This window comes from Leptodactylus fuscus, chromosome 2, assembly GCF_031893055.1.
Source record: "Leptodactylus fuscus isolate aLepFus1 chromosome 2, aLepFus1.hap2, whole genome shotgun sequence".
In the NCBI taxonomy this organism is placed as follows: domain Eukaryota; kingdom Metazoa; phylum Chordata; class Amphibia; order Anura; family Leptodactylidae; genus Leptodactylus; species Leptodactylus fuscus.
Genome location: NC_134266.1, coordinates 123027910 through 123048479, shown reverse-complemented (window position 1 = coordinate 123048479; position 20570 = coordinate 123027910). Strand labels below are relative to the sequence as shown.

The 20570-nt window shown below is 41.9% G+C and overlaps 1 protein-coding gene across 1 annotated transcript in view; it reads left to right on the top strand.

Moving 5' to 3' along the window:
* Positions 1-16539, top strand: part of GRIK3 (glutamate ionotropic receptor kainate type subunit 3) — a 494196-nt gene extending 477657 nt beyond the window's left edge. The window contains exons 14-16 of the mRNA XM_075264498.1: positions 11268-11490; positions 13492-13742; positions 15195-16539. Of these exons, the coding sequence (XP_075120599.1) occupies positions 11268-11490; positions 13492-13742; positions 15195-15389 (669 nt within the window). The 3' untranslated portion in view covers positions 15390-16539. The remainder of the gene's footprint in view (positions 1-11267; positions 11491-13491; positions 13743-15194) is intronic.
* Positions 16540-20570: the final 4031 nt, after the last annotated feature.

The window sequence follows — 20570 nt, the reverse complement described above, 5'->3', positions numbered from 1 at the left end:
TCCTTTAGCCTTGCACAAGCAGTGTTTTTGGCCCTTGGAGTGAGTAGAGCCTTTAAACAGCAGTGTTTTTGGCCCTTGGAGTGAGTAGAGCCTTGCACCAGCAGTGTTTTTGGCCATTGGAGTGAGTGGAGCCTTTAAACAGCAGTGTTTTTGGCCCTTGGAGTGAGTTGAGTCTCTAACCAGCAGAGTTTGGGGAATCAGGGTGGATTGAGAGACTCTAACCAGCAGAGTTTGGGGGAATCAGGGTGGATTGAGAGACTCTAACCAGCAGAGTTTGGGGAATCAGGGTGGATTGAGACTCTAACCAGCAGAGTTTGGGGAATCAGGGTGGATTGAGCCTAGTAGGAGCAGAATTGTGCAACACTGATGGTGGAGGAGTATGAGGAGGAGGAGGAGGAGGAATTGTAGAGGGTGAGCACACTCATGAAACTTCATGTCGGGGTGCTTGACACCGGAGGACATGAAAATGATGGGTCTATCCAGTGGCTGTTTTGATCAGCGTCAGCCGGTCAGCACTGTCAGCTGACAGCTTTCTTCGCTTATCCGTAATTATGCCACCGTCTGCGCTGAAGACTCTTGCCGAAAGCACGCTGGCGGCAGGGCAGGAAAGGACCTCCAATGCGTACAGCGCAAGTTCCAGCCACAAATACAACTTGGAGACCCAATAAGTATAGGGTGCAGAGGGATCGGAGAGGACACGGCTGGGGTCGGCCAGGTACTCCCGCAACATGCGCCTATACTTCTCCCTCCTGGTGACTCTAGGCTCCTCAGTGGCGGTAGTTTGGCGAGGGGGTGCCATTAACGTGTCCCAGACCGTGGAGAGTGTGCCCCTGCCGGGTGTGGACCGGATGACAGTTGTTAGCCTGTTGGAGGAACTCTCCTCTCTGCTGCCAACAAGAGTTGATGGAAACATCTCCATCATATTCTGCACCAGTTGCTTGTGGCAATCACTGATGCGGCTGGCCCTCCTCTCTACCGGAATAAAAGTAGAGATATTATTTTTATACCGAGGATTGCAAAAATCCAGTAGTGGTTGCTCTCCAGGATTTTGACAATGTGTTTGTTAGTTGAAAAGCACTGCAACATGAATTCAACCATGTGTGCCAGAGTGTTACTTGGCATGACTTTGTTGCCCCCACTGGAATGGTCATTCTCCATTTCCTCCTCTTCCTCCTCCTCCATTTCACCCCATCCGCGCTGTAGCAATGGGACGCAATGAACTTCCCTGCTAGCCTCCTGTGTGACAATGAGATCATCTGCCACTTCGTCATCCTCCTTCTCCTCTTCCTCCCTCAATATACGCTGTGAAGTGGACAGAAGTGTGCCCTGACTATCCTGCTGGGATTGTTCTGCTCCTATGCCCGACTCCTCAGCGTACAATGCATTATCCCTGATGGCGATGAGGGATTCTCGCATCACACACAGGAGCAGGATTGTGACACTCACGAGTGCGTCATCACAGCTGACCCTCATGGTTGACTCCTCAAAGACACGCAAGATCTCGCATAAGTCTGTCATCCATGGTCACTCATGGTGCAGAAACTGCCGGAGCTGACTTTGAGGAACCCTTGGTTTTTGGTTATGGTGCTCCATCAAGGGTCTCTGCTGCTCACACACTCTGCTCAAAAAGTGGTATATTGAGTTCCAGCATGTGGGGACGTCCCACAGCAGCCGGTGTTCTGGCAGATGAAGGCGTTGCTGGAGGCTTCGGAGGCTAGCAGCGACTACTGTAGACTTGCGAAAGTGGGCGCACAAGTGCCGCACTTTCACCAGTAGCTCGGCTAAATTTGGGTATGTTTTTAAAAAATGTTGCACCACTAAATTGAAAACATGGGCCAGGCATGGAACGTGTTGGAGGTTGGCAAGCTCCAGAGCTGCTACCAGGTTGCGGCCGTTATCACACACGACCATGCCTGGGCCCAGGTGCAGAAGCGGTGAAAACCACGTTGACGTCTCATCGACGAGGGCATCCCTCACCTCGGAGGCAGTGTGCTGTCTGTCCCCCAAGTTGATGAGCTTCAGCACGGCCTGCTGACGTCTCCCCACACCAGTGCTGCAGCGTTTCCAGCTCATTGCTGGGGTCGATGTGATGGCAGAGATGGAGGAGGGTGGTGGTTCAGAGCCCCTGCCAGGAATGTTGGGCGGGGAAATGAGGTAGAACACCCCACTTTGTGACCCAGTCTCAGCCTCAACTACATTTACCCAGTGTGCCATCAGTGAAATGTAGCGTCCCTGTCCGCATGCACTTGTCCACACGTCAGTGGTCAATTGGACCTTTGTGCAAAGCGCGGAACTTAGGGCCCGCCTGATGTTGCGTGACACATGCTGGTGCAAGGCGGGAACGGCACAGCGGGAGAATTAGTGATGGCTAGGGACGGCATAGCGAGGTGCTGCACTTGCCATCAGGTCACGGAAGGCCTGAGTTTCCACAAGCCGGAACAGCAACATCTCCTGGACCAGGAGTTTGGAGATGTGCACATTTAAGGCTTGTGCATGGGGGTGGGTAGCGCTGTATTTTTCACTGCGCTCAAACGTCTGGGAGATGGGGGGTTGCTGGAAAGAGGCACATGATGGTGCAGGAGAAGGAGCTGAGGCAGAAGAAGGAGCTGAGGAAGGAAAAGGGGAGGATGAGGGAGAAGTCTCCAAAGTGGCGGAGGCAGATGTGGAGGGGTCCTGGCTGCTGGTCTGAACTGCAGCGCCAGCACTGGCAACAGTGGGAGAGGCAGTGGTGGCAACGCCAGACGACGATTGTCCTGCGTTTGCTCTCTCCCACTGAGCCCAGTGCTTGCATTCCAAATAACGGCGCATGTCAGTGGTTGTAAGGTTGCTCTTTTCAGAGCCCCTACTCAGTTTCGAGCTGCAAAGTGTGCAAACCGCACTATATTTGTCCTCCGCACATACATTAAAAAATTTCCACACCACCGAAGACCATGGCCTCGATGTGGGAGTTTTTCTATGCTGGCTAGAATAGGGAACATTTTGGGCCCTGCTGGCTGTGACCTGTCTTTGGTGAAGCCGCTGTCCTCTGCCTCTGGACATGCCTCTGCCTCTAGCCACCATTTTTGGTGCTGCACTTCCCCCCACATCTACACTGCTTTCCCCGCTTGACATCCCCCCTGTCCAGGTCGGTCATTGTCCTTGTCATCCACCACCTCCTCTTCTAATTTCTCTCTCTGCTCCTCCTCCTCTTCCTCCTCCTCCTCCTGCACTCCGACCATGGCAACAGGCTGCCCTGATGGCAACTGTGTCTCATCATCGACGTCACTGAGGGTCGATTGCTGGTCAACAACAACAACAGGAGATGGCGGATGCTCCAGTGTTTGGGAATCAGGACACAGAAACTCATCTGGTACCTCCTGTGATTCAGGATGTGGTGGGACAGAGAGAGGGACAGTGAATGGACCCAGAAACAGCTCTTGGGAGGTGGGAAAGGTGGGATTACTTTGCTGGGAAGATTGGGCATGTTGTGAGGAAGGAGGACCAGACTGTTGGGTAGGAAGAGGACTTGAGGTAGAGGCTGACTGGCTGGTGGAGAATGTGCTGGAAGCATTATCCGCCAGCCATTGTAACACTTCTTCCTGGTGCTTGGGCCTGGATAGTGTTGTACCCTGCATCCTACTTAATGTGCCCATCAAGCCAGGGACTGTGGGGAAGCGCAATGCTTGCTGCCGCAGAGCAGTAAGCACAGTAGATGCTGTTGGTTGACTGCAACCTTGCTCCCCATCTGCATTTCCACACCACCGTCCTCGTTCCCGTCCTCATCCCCATCCCTTTGCGCTAGCTTTACGCATTTTTAGATGTATAGTAATGCATTTTTTATGGTCTATACACTGAGGAAAGCTGGGTTGAGCGTATACAGCTGGACTTAATGCTCTGTATCCCTGTTAGGTATATGGGGGGACACCGCCTGTAAAGCTTGGTTAAGCGTATTTAGCTGGACCTAATTGCTCTGTATCCCTGTTTTGGGGGACACCGCCTGCAAAGCTGGGTTGAGCGTATATAGCCAGACTGAATTGCTCTGTATCCCTGTTTTGGGGGGACACCGCCTGCAAAGCTGGGTTGAGCGTATATAGCTGGACCTAATTGCTCTGTATCCCTGTTTTGGGGGACACCGCCAGCAAAGCTGGGTTGAGCGTATATAGCTGGACTGAATTGCTCTGTATCCCTTTTTGGGGGGGACACCACCTGCAAAGATGGGTTCAGCGTATTTAACTGGACTGAATTGCTCTGTATCCCTGTTAGCTGTTTGGGGGGGACACTGCCTACAAAGCTGGGTTGAGCGTATATAGCCGGACCTAATTGCTCTGTATCCCTGATTTGGGGAGACACCCCGTGGAAAGCTCGACTCCTCTCCCTGCAGTGTATTGCTCTGAAAAGAGCTGATGTTTTTCTTCCATTTTTCCCTGCCTACTAGACGATATCTAGCCCTCAGCAGATCTCTTTCTCTCCCTATCTCTCACCACAAATGTGACGATGATGGCACTGATTATTCTTATAAATCGGAGGTCACATGTTTTCGGCAGCTAATGAGTTTTTTCAATTTTTTTCAATGCCTACGTTGTCGTAGTTCCTGTCCCACCTCCCCTGCACTGTTATTGGTGCAAAAAACGTGCCAGGTAAGGTGGGAGGGGATACAAATTTTTACTGCGTTTGCCGCGTGGTATTCGATTGGAATCGAATACCTCGAACGGCCTGATTTTCGATCGAATACCTATTTGATCGAACGGTGTTCGCTCATCTCTAGTCCTGATCAGATTGAAGCCAAAACCACAATGCTACCATGGCTTTAGGTCTGACTAGACAGCCATCATTTTGGGGATAGCATTTTAGATTTTTTTTCCTAAATACATGCACTGTTTGCAAGCAGAACAAATAAAATCACATCTGCTAACTCTTAAAATAATAATGTGACAATGATTTCAGTTTTGGTTAAAGATGGCCTTTTGGTACTCAGTGTATTGCTTTATACATAGATGATGACTATCAGACTGTTATTATGAGAAATGTAGTGTGAGATCAAATGAAGTCTATAAACCTATTGACCCACTGCCCTCAGAGACTTTTTCCAGAAAAGAAAATTAAAATGCACAGCAATGAATATCCAGCAAAGCCATGCATCAGGCGGAGGGAAGGCGCTGGCATGAGCATTGCTATTCCTGCATTAAAATATCTTTTAGGTTTAATTAAATAGAACATGCTGAAAAAGCATTAACCCCTTACACCCAGCAGTCACTGTCTAACTGCTATGGCGATGCAGGATAAAACCCAGGCAATTGTCAAGATCAATTAGGGGCATTTACTACATTTGTGAAGTATGAACAGCAAGTTCAATTATTTATTCCATGTGACGTAAGGCACAAGGTGCACTTACATGATAAAAGAGATCGCTGTTTCCAGTAAGTGTAGATTGGTAGTGAGAATAAGCATTATACATTATGTTATGCAATCCTGGGAAACTTTTCTATACCTGTGGCAAAAGTGCATCCGTTTTTGCAAAAAACTGGATCAGTTATGCCTGATCCATTTTGTGTTAGCGTTAGCATTAGGTTTTTTTTATTGTTTTTTTTTTTTTTTTTTCAGTTAAAGAAAGAACTCATGCAACAGGGCGTAAAATGATGGACCGTTTGGTGGTGGTGCAGGCTGTAATTTGATGGACTAGACCAAAGGAGGTATCTTCCTGAATGGTGTCACTGGTGGTAGGCAGCTTTGGCAAAATACATGACAGCTCAGCAGGACATAATACGATATTCTAGGCCACAGGACATGTCTGCTTGAGTAGTGGCAGTGGTGGTAGTGGTGGCAACATGTGTGGCAGTGTGGAAGGGTGTAATGTGATGGACCTGGCCGCAGGACACCTCTCCCTGATTGGTGGCAGTGGTGGTAGCTGTTTAGGAGTAGCATCAGTACAGTAAATGGAAGATTATAGAGAGATGGTGACAGTGCTATTTTGTGTTTGAAAATTCTCACGGATCCATGCCTGATTCATTTTGACAAACTGCTTGAGGGTGGACAAGATAAATCTGGGCCAGCTCTTTCCACTACTCTAACTTATCAACCCAGAAATCCATGCAGTCAGCATCATCTACTGGAATATAGGTGCACTCTATGTATGACTGTACCTGCTGGTGCAGGCGCTATATATCAGTTGTCTGATCTGGTTCCGGTTGGCACTACAAGCTGAAACATTTCTGATTCATCCAGGTATTGTACTAGGCCTGGCTGTTGATGCTGCTGCTGTTGCTTCTTCTCCTCCTGACACTTATGGCACTGGCAGATGAGGTGAGACAATGGCTGAGGGAGGGGGATTGGGAGCTGGCAGGGGCCATCTTGGTACACATGCGTATTTTTAAGTACATTGATGTTATAGTTATTAATAAATACATCATCACTAAATGATAGGATATACATGAGTGTGTTCCTGCAATAATAGGGAGTTATTATTGTCTTAGTCAGATGGAGAGAGATATAATTAGGTTTGCTGTATAATTATATGTTTTATTATATGTACTTTTTTGGTTTATGTTTATACCATCCTCAATATTATATCAGAGTATAGATAGGATTATAATCCTGCAATGAGGGAAGAGTAACCCTTGCTTTAGCAAGATAGAGATTCCATAAAGATATATTTAATTAGTATTAATGTTTTGTGTTTTAATATACTTACTGGAAAAGAAAGAGCTTCTGATCTTAGTGTCATTTTCTTCCTGCACTATATTTGTTTGCATGACATGTTTTGGTTTAAATGCTGTTTAGTGGTTGCAAGGACAATGGCACATGCGCTCATCGTGCTTAGGCCCATATTAAGTTGATTGGTGAATGCGGAGGTGCCTTGTTATGAAGGTCCTGTACACAGCCTGTAGAAGTGCAGTGTGCACGTAATGGCGCATTGCTGTATGCTCTGGGTTTGGCTATGACTGTTTTTATTGAGTTGCAATAAAGTGTGATGTTTGGAGAAGAGTGCTGCTCTTGTTTCTTATTTTATGTGGATATCCTGTTGTTTTACGGAGTGTGTGCCTGTATTTCAACTAGCAGGTATGACCTTTCAGATAAGTACCTCATACTTTGACTATTGCAGTTGAATTTTTTTCTTTTATATGTAGATTGTGAGCCCCACATAGAGCTCACAATGTACATTTTTCCCTATCAGTATGTCTTTTTGGAATATGGGATGGAAATCTATGCAAACACGGGGAGAACATACAAACTCCTTGCAGATGGTTTTTTGCCCTTGGCAGGATTTGAACACCAGGACCCAGCACTGCAAGTCTGCAGTGCTAACCACTGAGCCACTGTGTGGCCCCCTGCAGTTGAATTTATATGGAGATAGTAGTGCCTGCCATTTCCTTTCTTTGTTTTCTATTCAATGGATCATATATGAATTTGCATGTCCATTATTCCAGCCAGTAAGGGCTGATCACTAGTGCACAAACTTTTATAGCCATTTTTGTTCATCTGAGACTAATTGCTATTTGTTCGGTTTAGTTAAAAAAACAATCAAATTGGAATATCAGACAATCCCGGATCGTTTCAAAGTGGTTCACCCATCTCTAACCACTAAGTGGTACAGCAACAATTGTACCAGCAGTACCTTGGCCAAGTGTCAGTTACAGTTACAAACCAGCCAGTTGACCAGTTCCTATGGGAGCATGCTATTCGAAACTGCCGTTTCAAATAGTACTCGCTCATCTCTACATACGACATCAGCAATGTAAGGTTTCCACCTATCACTGTCTGTCTATTGGCTGAGTGGCTGGCTGTTGTTACACACGTCTCTCCTTGGTATTTCCTGGACAATCATGTAGCAGGGAACATTTTGTTTGTCCGAGACAAATTGCCATTTGTGCAATTACGTTAAACACAGAACAATTTGGAGTATTTGGGATGAACCTGGTTCATTAACAAGTGGTTCGTCCTATTCTATCTATGATATGTGAACTTGGTAGAAAACATCTTTGAACATATATTTTCTCAGTTGGGTGTATTAACGCTGTTTATACCTATTCCTAGAAAAGCATTCATATGTTTTCTCACGTGTGATTTTCTATATTAATAATGCAGATGTTCTATTCTAATGACCAAAGTGTGTTTCTAACCTAAAGCAAAACTTTAAATAATAATGAAACATCTTATAACTTTTTTTTTATAATGAATAAATAAAAGGGAATAGGTAGATCCAGTTGGCACTCAGGATCACACAATCTCTAGTATAATAGCGCTCTATCAATCATTCCATTTTACCAGAGCATTTTAAGAAACTGGTTTTGATAACTAAGGTCCGTATGTGTGGGAAAAATAATAACAAACTGAAAAAGAAAATTTTAACTAAATACTAAATGTTAAAGTGACATTCTGAACATAGGAAGGATATGCAAATCTGTCTCCCAAGATGTAAACAGGGAGACAGTGCCTCTGTTATGCTGCCCTCTATAGCAAGCACCCTGAGCAACATGCCCGACCTCCCAGAAGCCTTTGCTGCATGATGCGAGGTAATAACCAAATCAATTTCTCAGCTACGGACGGCACCGTTTCTGTCTCTTTGGACGTCATCAGCGCAGCATAGAGAGAATTGATTTGGTTTAAGTGAGAGGCTGAAAGACCAGATTGTGGAGGGAGAGACCACCTTCTCAGGTGTGTGGATAGACGTTATCCCCACATTCTGAACATAGCAATAGTCAGAGTAAAGAAGTACAGCGGTTATAGAAATATTGTGTTTTCGCTTGAGATTAAGTAAATTTGAGAAACAGAAAAGAAAAAGGTTTCCTAGTCCATCTGACAGGCAGTAGCTCTTTCAATTACATTACAGTCAACAACCTCCCTTATTCCCTATAAACTGACCTAATGCTGCTTTTTTATTAAAGGGTACAGATGAGTGAGTAGTGAAGTATTTGAGATTCGATATTCGTTTCAAGTAGAGCCTCAATATTCGACTACTCAATCGAATATCGAATCTCATTATAGTCTATGGGAAAAAATGCTCGTTTCAGGGGAAACCACTATTCGACTAAAGGAGAGTCACCAAGTCCACGAGTAGCAGGAGGAGAGTGTTTAGGAGGAGCGAAGTGCAGTTAAAGCGCACGGACCCCATTATAGTCTATGGGGTCTGTGCGCTTTAACTGCACAGCGCTTGCAGTTGCGCTGATATTCCATTGGGGGGGGGGTCCTCCTGCGGACTCCTTCCGGATGGGAGGCAGGCACTAATGTGAATCGGCCCTTACTCGTCCTGCAGAACCAGCATTGATTGGCCGAATGCTATACACTGTATAGCATTCGGCCAATCAACGCTGGTTCTGCAGCAGGCTCGTCCTTGCTAGTCGGGAGAGGTGGCAGCTTGCGTTTATGTGGGAGCTGACTTTTTCTCATAGGAATGCATTGACCAGCGTTGATTGGCCAAATGCTATATAGAGTACAGCATTCGGCCAATTAATGCTGGTTCTGCCGGAGGCTCGTCTGTGAGGAGGTGGTGTCTAAGATCGGACCACAGCAGTCTCCATTGTGGTCCGATCTTAGACCCTGCCTCCTCACAGACGAGCCTCCGGCAGAACCAGCGTTGATTTGCCGAATGCTGTACACTGTATAGCATTCGGCCAATCAACGCTGGTTCTGAATCGAATCTTTACTGCGAATAGCGATAGTATTCGAACGAGTATGAGTATTTAGAATACCGTAGTATTTGTTCAAATACCTACTCAATTGAATACTACTCGCTCATCTCTATTAAAGGGTTAATGACCTCTTGACAGAATAGGAGGTATGTCTGACAGACTGAATAATAAATCTCAATAAACAGAGTTACTGCATCGTTGTACGGTCACAGCAAATCCCATCCCCAGTTTGCGGTAAATAACGTGCTATGAATACGTAGCGATTTCCAAAACAGTTGCAGTTTTGTAATTTGAGGCATGTCAATTATACCTAAGGAATTTATATATCATTTATTTTTATTAATTTATTTTATAATTATATATAATTGAAGCAGAAAGTTCCCAGAGGAAACCTCTGCAAACTTCCTGACCAAAGGGCTGTGGGAAGAACCACGATGCATTGCCGCCGCGTTTTAACCACAGTGCTTTTTTGCTCTGGGATACCATGTGGGGCCTTAGCTTAAAGGTATAGAGGGGGTAGAATACTTAGATACTTGGACTGACAGATATCAATAGAGATCAAAGTGTTGAAAGGGGGACCTGGTGCTGCAGTAGAGATATATCACAACCTTTTGTTAGCAGAAAAAGGAACCCATTGAAGTAAATGGGAGGCTTTTTTTTCAGCGCTGAAATTCCACACCAAATTCCTCACCATGTTCCTCTGTGTGAATGGACCCTTATGGTGTTTTTTCTACTTACATGGGTTAAAAAACTTTAATTAGATTTTTCAACTGTCTTTGTTCTGTGATAAGATAGGATTTTGTTATGATATGATGCAGTGTGAAGGTACACTTTGTTACTTCTTCACATTCATATGAGCACTGCAGTCACTAACCTCAACAGTAACAGGCATTATGCACAAGTATCACTGCTGAGGACAGTGACTGGGTGCAGTAGTCAAGTGGAGGATGTAGAAAACAAAGACAGGAAGGGACCACCAGAGGTCTCTAGGGCATTGGTGAAGCAGCAGCAAAAGACGAGTACTGCTTTTTTTTTTTTTTTCTTACATTTCCTGGTGCCACATTAATTTATTAACCTCTTCAACAACTACTTTAGGCTGGGGCCCCATGTGACGTAAATCTGATCCACACATTGCAGAAAAATACACACTGCGGAAATGCTGCAATTTCCAAATCTGTCACGTTTTTGGAAATCTCAGCAAGTCAATTATACCTCTGGAATCGCTGGTGATTTCCCTATAAGTGTCATTGAAGGAGAAAGTCCACTGAAGAAAACTCTGTGAACTTTCTGTGAAAAACCCTGATGCTTTTTCCATCACAGTTTTCCCGCAGCGCTTTTTGGCTGCAGCCAGCTACGTGGAGCCTTAGCCTTTTTTAAATTCCTGTATAATAATAACTATACAGTATATTGGAACAGGAAACAACCATGTTGCATGCAAAGCTTTACAAGTGCTAACGTGGGACCTTAAGGCTGTATGTGCTATCATTGTTTGCCATCAATTTTCCTAGCCCTGGAGGATTCACAACGGAGGGAAAAAAGAGAATTTTATAATAGTATTCACTAATTTAGTCTTCTTTGCCATTTGACAGTGAGAAACAAAAAGTGCTTATGTGATAAACAGCATGAATCCCAACACTCCTCTCTTGTTTGTTTACTCTGCAGAAATCTCACATTTCGACCTTTGAGAAGATGTGGGCGTTCATGAGCAGCAAGCCATCGTCGCTTGTTAAGAGTAACGAGGAAGGCATCCAGCGAGTCCTCTCTTCCGACTACGCTCTGCTAATGGAATCAACAGCTATTGAATACATAACACAGAGAAACTGCAATCTAACACAGATTGGAGGTCTCATAGACTCAAAGGGTTATGGAATTGGGACACCCATGGGTAAGAAAAGCACAATAATTTGACAAACACATGTTCGTACAAGTAGTTTTTAGAGGTGTATGCCTCTTGTTTAATTTATAGACTGCAGGAAAGATTATTTCCTTGGAGCAAACATCTACCTTTGAAGAAATCCCTTTCACACTAGATACATTCTTAGAAATGATAAGGATCTACGTCACTCTGAAGCAGTTGGTGGAAAAATATAGTAACTGAAGCATATTGTAACAGTTTCTACTTGGCAAAAATAAAATCTTACTCCTGTTATATTTCCTACAATATGTAAAAGTAACTTTAAGAACATCTTGTGGAAGTAAGGACTTAATAATTATTGCTTTCACTGGCCTTGTCCACATACATGTTCATTTTACTCATGACCATGGTGTGATTATTGGAGGGATATGCAATATTAACTTGATAGTATTGTAGATATTGTGAAAAAAATATAAATTGTAAGACTGGGGCCTCATGTTGCGAAAATGTTGCATTTTAAAGTACTTGCAAAGTGGATGGGATTCTGGCTAATTCCATGCACACATTGCAGAAAAAACTCCACAGATGAAATGACGCTATTTCAAAAACTCTTGAATTTCTGAAAATCACATCACGTCAATTATACCCATGGAAATGCTGATGTTTTCCTTATAGGTTTAATTGGAGCAAAAAGTCTGCAGAGGAAAACACAAAAAGCACTGCGGAAAAATAACGAGATGTGTTTCCGCTGCAGTCTTTTCCTGCTACATAGGGCCTTAGCCTCATAGTCTAAAAACTTAATAAGATTGATAATTCCTTCATTGTGGAAGAAATTCAATAATTTGGGTGGTTTAGTTCATATTAATAGTCATGCATCTGTGTTGAAATGCAAAGCTGCTCAAACAGAGATATTACAATATTTTACTTCTTATTGCCTCTTATTCATGGAGCAGCTACTCTATTTAAAGTGGACCTTTCATGTGCTAGAAAGTCGAACGTGTGCTGAATTCAGCACACTGCCGGCTTTCCCATTATGTGCCCCAGGGGAAGAGATATCAGTGCATTTAGCAATACCTCTTCACTGTCAGAAGGGCGTTCCTCACAGTGTACCTGGGAATTCCCCTCCTGACTGTACTGTCCTTAGCACTATATTGTCAGAGAAGGCTTTCCTTATCACCTAGCCGCAGGGACCGCCCCCCCCCCCAGTACTAGTCTTTGGCCGAGTAATGTTAGGAGGGGGAGTAGTTCCTCACAGCTTAGCGTCATGGCTGGGCTTTAAAGAATGCCCCCTCTGATAGTACAGGGCTACGGACGGTACTGTCAGGAGGGACGTTCACAGGTAGACTGTCAGGAACGCCCTTCTGACAGTGAAATGCAATGATATCTCTTTCCACTGTCGGCTTTCTAGCGGTATATAAAACCATGTGTGCCCGAGGACAAGAAAGGTCTTCTTCAAATGAAGGAACTTGGGTCTATTATTCTTGCAATTGGTAGAGGTCCCAGTGATCATACACCCACATAGTAGTTATTCCCTTACCAATATAGGGGCTAACTTTCATTTTTCATACAATTCCTTTAAGACCCAGGTCCCACATGGTGTAAATGGAAAAAAAAAAATCGGCATTTTACAGTAACTATGTGGTGGATTGGATTCTAGTGAATCCCATCCCCACAGTGCGGGAAAATAGATGTTGCAGACACGCTGAGATTTCCCTCAGCTTTTTTGCTGCGGGACGCTACGTGAGGCCTTGGGCTAAAGTAGAGTTTTTTAGAGGATAGGACAATTTGTTGTATTGCTTTTCATGTTATAGATGTTTGCTCCTGTAGAACAATTGGTCTATGGGCAAAATATATGTGCATATGGTGGAACATAGAGTGTGCACTACTCCATGATACATAACCACAGATACACAGAGATGCTGTTTTCTATCATACAAGTTTTAGCTTTGTTATATGCATGTGGCTCTAATGTTAGATTTTGGTGGATATCTAGACCATAAATTAAGCTATTTATATTTCTTCTTTTTAAAGGTTCCCCATACCGAGACAGGATCAGCATTGCTATCCTACAACTACAGGAAGCTGATGAAATTCATAAAATGAAAGAAAGGTGGTGGAGAGCTGGTGGCTGCCCAGAGGAAAAAAATAAGGAGGCCAGTGCACTGGGCATCCAAAATATGGGTGGCATCTTTATTGTATTAGCAGCAGGGCTGATACTCTCAGTAGTGGTAGCAGTGGCAGAGTTTATATACAAGCTGAGGAAGACAGCCGAGCGAGAACAGGTCAGTTTTTTTTTTTTCAATTGTGATTTGTTACTTTGCAAAGACGACATAAATTGTTTTCCATGTGCTTGTATCAGTTTAATAACATAAAGTCCAAAAAAGAGTAAAGATGGTGTTATTCGTGCCCTTATCAGGTATATCTGAATAAAAAAGGAAATAAAATACGGTAGAAAGAGTCTAAAAATCAGATATTTTAAAAGAAAATTTACCGTATTCACTATCGACTGTACACATAGATGTGGTCACAGGAAACCTTAATAACTAGTTAACATTTGCAGTTATTATACACACCGGTTTATTCACTATATGTTTGCTCACTCAATTTTTGTTTCTTTTGTTTCATGAAACATAGAACTTTTTTTTTTATAGCTCTTGAATTTTTTCTGCACAGTTTTATTAGGGACATGTACAAAAACCAAAGACCAGCTTTTCCCATTTTTGCTTTTTTGGTTTTAATTAGTTCAATATTACTTGAATGTAAAGTTTTACATTTGTGAGTTACTCTTTCTATTATGGTAATTGCAAGTATTTTGTTTTAATTTGGGGTCTAAAATTACATTTCAATTAGTGGTGAATTTCTACTTTTTCACTTATATCATTAGTATTTTTTTGTAGCTGTTAATATTCTAGATTCTCGAAAGATATTGGTGAGATTTATGAAGACTGATATTTTAAACAGAGTTTTTAATGGCTCTTCTGGTTTGGGCTGATTTATGACAAGGTGCAGGCCTTGTCATAGATCAGGTGCTCCCTCAGGTGGGCATTGCACCTTAGGCTAAAGCCCCATGTTGCAGAAACACAGTTTTTTTGTTGTCGCAAATTTTGCTGTGTTTTTGAGCCAAAGCCAGGAGTGGATTGAGGAAAATGTAGAAGTACAAGAACTTCCTATATATTCCCCATTTCTTTTGTAGCCATTCTTGGCTTTGGTTCAAAAAACTGCAACAAAATCTGCAACAAAAAAAGCTTCATTTCCGCAATGTGGGGGCTTAGCCTTAATAAAATCTTCACAAGCTAGTACCCAGAAAACTGTCTTAAATGATAATGATTCTAATGGGAGTGATGTTCCTGACCACAGCACACCCTTGTTATGTCATATTTTTTGGAAAGTGTCAAAAGAAATTTAAAAAAACGTACTTGTGACACATTTGACGTAAGTGCTGTTTACGACATTTACTTATGCCACAAAAGTGTATTAAATTATTAATGAATTTTCCCCTTTGTAGAAATTTTATAGTATCTGTCTTGTCTCTTAGGTGATAGTGTGTTTTATTAGTAAGTTGTCACAAAGGAATTTTCCCTGTATCCAAAAGGCGCACCAACGTTTGATCAGCATAAACTATACGGTCATGGAGTAGATATTTATGTTGTATTTTAAGCAAAATCTTGCCATGTCATATGAATATTCATAATAATAGAATGTTGACATTGATTCTTATGCCTTTCCTTCTTCAGCGTTCCTTTTGCAGCACAATGGCCGATGAGATCCGATTATCTCTCACCTGCCAGCGGCGTGTCAAACATAAACCCCAGCCACCTGTCATGGTCAAGAGTGACGCTGTAATTAACATGCACACTTTTAATGACAGAAGACTGCCTGGAAAGGATAACATGACCTGCAATACTGGATTAACCCCAGTATTCCCATAGAACAATGAAATGTGTGCACAATACTCTTGATATCAGTCCTTGATCAATAACTTTCACGCCCTTCACCAATATTGACTTAGAAAGAAGCCAAGGGCATTAGACATCACTATACCCTACAGCCAGAAGTCTCTTGTTTACAAACAAAACTTACAGAGGCATTTTATCGCCAAGTTACTTTCACCCTCAGTGGACACTGAGAAGCCACAAGGACTCTGTGGCAATATTGAGCATGGCAATAAAAACGAACATGACTTTGTCTTTGCTGAATGCTTTGACTCAACAGAAGAAAGATCAATTCTGTCTTGTTGTACACAGCACACTTGCTACAAATGTATGGTCTGCCAAACTGCTCAGTGGGAACTCATACCTCAATGCTGTGCCTATGAGGAGTTTGCAAAAGGCGCAGACTTAAGTTATGTCTGAATCAGACAGCTAATGGGTCCTTTAATGCGGCTTAAACATGAAGATTACTACTTCAGAACTAAGGCCGCTCTAGAAGAACATACCTAAGCTGAGGAAAGGGAACTATGTAACATCACCTTACTACTTATGTGCTTTCCTTTGCACAGTTCAACAAAACTTTTCGCATGAACCTTCAACTTGCAAGGACAAACATATCACACAGTAATGCCATTCTGTATGCATTTATTTTAACCATACGTCTTAATTGCAGTGTTTCTTCATGAAGGTACCACAAGTCTCAAAATATCCCACAGGACCATATCGCCAACACAGAAAACAAAGCAACCAAAGATAGGATTTTATCTGTTATCACAGTGTGATTTACTAGAGCAAAATGTATCACATAGATAAACAAGAAAAGGGAAAAGTTCTTTTCAGGATATACGACGACAAATGGTTCTGGAAGGCAGCTATGGTACTCTGTGCAGGATGGAAATGTGGGATTTGTGCTAGAGAAATTCTATTGTAGTGACCCAGCTGTCATAACTGTGTGCCCATATTGCCATCTTCATGCTTCTCAGTGGTAAAGACATACTGTTAAAAACACAGTTTTGCAATACATATAAATATCTTGGTGCAAGTTTTAATTTCATTTTTTTCTGAGCTGTTAATATTGCACCAAACCCATGTTGAATCTGTAAAGTAATGTAACGAATCAAAAATACATGTTTTTTTTTCTCTTTTTGTTAACTTCATTGTATTCTGTCTGGTTCATAGCTGTATAAGACTTTCATGGTTAAATGTCATAATTATGACCTATAATGATACAAAATGGAGGAATTTATGGACATTATGGACAAAGCATTTTATTTAAATTTTTACGGCTAAAAATTATCCTTAAACAATATTCAGAAAGCTGAAGGATATGCGCACTGTCACTATTTTTTGTTCCATAGCAACTGTAAGGGCCCCTTTACATGAAGTTTACGCTGTATTCTGTATACGCTCCGCTCATTTTGTTTATTTTAAAATGTAAAATGTACAGAATACACGGAGCGTAAACACCGTGTGAAGGGGCCCTGAGGCTGAGGCCCCACGTTGCGGAAACGCAGCTTTTTTGTTGCAGATTTTGCTGCAGCTTTTTGAGCCAATGTCAGAAGTAGATTTAAGAGAAGGGAGAAGTATAAGCACTTCCTATACATTTTCCATTCCTTTTCAATCCACTCTTGACTTTGGCTCAAAAAACCGCAGCAAAATCGGCAACAGAAAAATCTGCGTTTCCGTAATGTGGGGCCTTAGCTTAAGGCAACTTTTCAAGAAGTTCCAAAAAAAGTTCCTGCTATTTTGAGCATACAGCTTCTTTACAGACCTATTTGTCTCCATTAAAAACAACAACAACAACAACAACAACAAACAGTACAATGCTGTAGTCATACAGTAGTTGTGACTTTTTAAGGTTTTTCTAGAATATTGCATTGAAATGGCTTAAGGATAAATTGGAGTCCTCTAATCCAAAATAAAGCCAAGCTAAGGGAAGACATATCTGAATGTTACATTGTATAGTCCTCTGGAAGAAAGTAAAATAAGAGTAAATAAAATGTGTGCTTTTTGCATTTTTTAACAATAAAGACACAGGTTTGCTTAGGAACTGTATGCACAAATTTTATGATATCTGTAATGAAGGTTATTTGGAAAATGACTTCTTTTTTCTTATTTCAGCTGCTTTGGAACAATAATAATGGTGGGCATATTCTATTACATTTGTTCTACACCAGCATTAATTAAATATGAAATGAAAGACACCCCCCTCATGGACTAACCAAAAGTATTTGAGGTGTGGACTTGTAGGGTTCCTGGTAGCTCTTGGTAGACTAAACAAAATGTTATAACATTTTTGTTTGGGGTGACCCTAGTATTTTCAAGGCATAAATAATTCAACATAATGGCTGAGTGCTTTCAATGACTATCAGCCAAACCTGCAAAATTTAGCAGGAATGGGTCACCATCTAATGTGAATGGCAGTCAGCCCAGTCTTCCCAGATTGCAATATCAGGGGAAACAAGGAACTAACATATTGGAATTCATCATACCCAATCTTTTTGTTCTCAGGTAGATAAGCCACCTCCAAGGGTCTCTATAAGCAATTTTCTCCCCTGTTCCATCAAGAACACATGGAAGCTCAGAAAAGTTGATAGTACATGTGCAGAGGGACAAAATTAGGTTTATGTTTTTTGTTTGTGTTTTTCAACTGTGACATACCAGTTGATATTTTTTTCTTTTGTTTTTTTTTAGTGTACTCTGGGAATTTAGTATTCTGCTCTTTAAGGAGGTTGTGCAGGGCTTCAATTCATGACCATACTGCATCATGCCCATTTGTTTTAATAGGACAGAGATGTGGCATTGCCTTGTGACCAATGGACATGGGGTCACTACCTGAGAAGAAGAAAGCAGCTATGATTTAAAACTCCTACACAACCCCTTTAAGGAAAAATAAACATAGATATCAATGATAAAAGGTAAACTTGCCCCCAGTATGAAAGTTACTTTTTCTAAACAGTTGTGTAGAAACTCGGTTGAAAACTCTGGGGTTATTCTTCTTCAATTTTGTCGCATTTCTAGATGGTTAAAAGTTGACTGAGGCTTAATAAAGAGGTGAAACTTATGATTCTTGTGTCCTACTGCAGAGGAGGGATTCTTCTGCTGTAGCCAGTTCTCTTCTAGACGTGACCTCCCTATGTCAAATAGATGGACATATACAAAAATGTGTCACAAAAGAGATTTCAGGGCAATATTTTTTTGTGACTTTATATCACAAAGTGATATTCTATATGTGTCTACCCATTCTATATTTTGTTGACTACAGTCTTTCAAGGATTTTACTAGCAGGATACAATATTATATTGAACTGATTTCAAGAGAAATTCAAGTCCACAACCAGTAATAGATATGACTGTTCATCCAAACCCAGAATTTTGAGGAGAAGTAGCAGAAAGAAGAAAGAAGTAGTTGATGCCCTGAGACACACAGGTGGTGATCTATGAAGACTGTCATTAATGCCTGTCCTCCTATCTCCTGTGCCAGTAGAAGATTCACCTGATTTATGAAGAGGCACAAGCCTCCATCAGCCTGTGAGCCTGAATTTACAGCAGTTTTTATATTTTCTGATATATGAAAAGTGCTAAGGATTGTTATGTTCTTATGAAAAATGGCAATGGTGGCAATTTTTATTGCAATTGGCATTTAAAAACTTGCAAATCCGAGGTTTGGTCTTCTTATAGAACAAAAGTGGTATAGATGACTAATAAATATCCTCCACTGTTTTAAAGGGGCTGTCCAGGCAAACATGGACAATCCTTTTAAAGGGGTTGTCCCATAACAAGGATCCTATCTATACTGCTAGTTTACTTATACATTGCTTTATCAAAACTGCTTTATTTGGCCGCTATCTTAATTTATTCACTTCATTGTTGACACTGGCCCTTGGGATTATCTGCTCATTTGTCAAGTGACTTAGCTGCCTGCTCTCAGAGGGGGAGGGAGGGGCTGACAAGCAACGGAACTCCTCATATAGGGGAGGGGGGAGGTGAGAGTTCCAGGATTATTGTGCTGTCTATCTTCAGCTTTTCCACTTATCAGCCGGTTTAATTGAATTTGGCTGATAAGGGCTGAGATAAGGAGTCCATTACTTCTGTATGTAATGCAAACTGACTCAAATTCAGCTCTGTTACATCAGTTTCCACATCAGCGTCATACTGTGGATCATAGCAGATAGCAGAACAAGTGAAACCCCGCCCACCAATGTGCGAGAAATTCAGGAAGTGAAGAGTACAGAGCCTTCAGGCTGCAGAACAAGAGTTATGGGAATACCCCTTTAACTTTTAGATCAGGGGGCATTAAAAAAAAAAAAAAAAATCATACTCACCTTTCCCCGGTACTCTGGTGTCCTCCCGGCATATTCCCATCCTTCTGCTGAATGAGTCTCTTTCAGAGTTTTGCTGAAGCCGCTAATTGGCCTTAGTGGTCATGTGACTGCTGAGACTACTCAGGATTCTGAATTAGCGGAAATCCAGAAGAAGCCATGATGCACTGGGAGGACACCAGGGGATCGCGGACAGGTGAGTGTGCTTTTTTTTTTTTACTGTCCTCGACTGATTTAGAAGTTATAAGGGCTGCCCAATTTTGCATGGACAACCCCTTTAATTGAGTCAAAATAGAATAAAAATAGGAGGAGATTACGGAAGGAACTAATGGGTAGTTTTGAAAATTTTCTATCGATTTTGCAGATAAAACTTAAAGTAAACTTCTCAAGATACAAATTAAACATTAGGAGTGATGTGGAAATCATTGTCCAGTCTGTCTGGTTCTTGATAAGACTGATATATAGACTAGCATTGAGAAGATTAGTCAAAAAGTAGGTTCAGTTTTGGTAAAACAATAACATGGGATGAACATAGTTGTAAATAAAATCTATTCCTATTTTATGAAAGAAAATTTACTCTTTATTCATGAGAACAAATACAAGTGAAATTTGAAGTGGTTGCCGATAGCAATAAATGAAAATTCAGCTTTTATTTCTCACAGCTTTAACTAGATTTCCAACTATTAAGCATCCAATTTAGTTCCCATTAACTTTTATGAATTTGTCTTGTAAAACAACTGAATATTCTTTCATACTTTCCTTTTAAAATGTAGCTTGATGGGCAAGGCCAAATTTACTTATGGGCAAAGTATGCCTGTGCTTATAGGCAACCATCGGGAAGGGGCACTTTCTGAAATAAA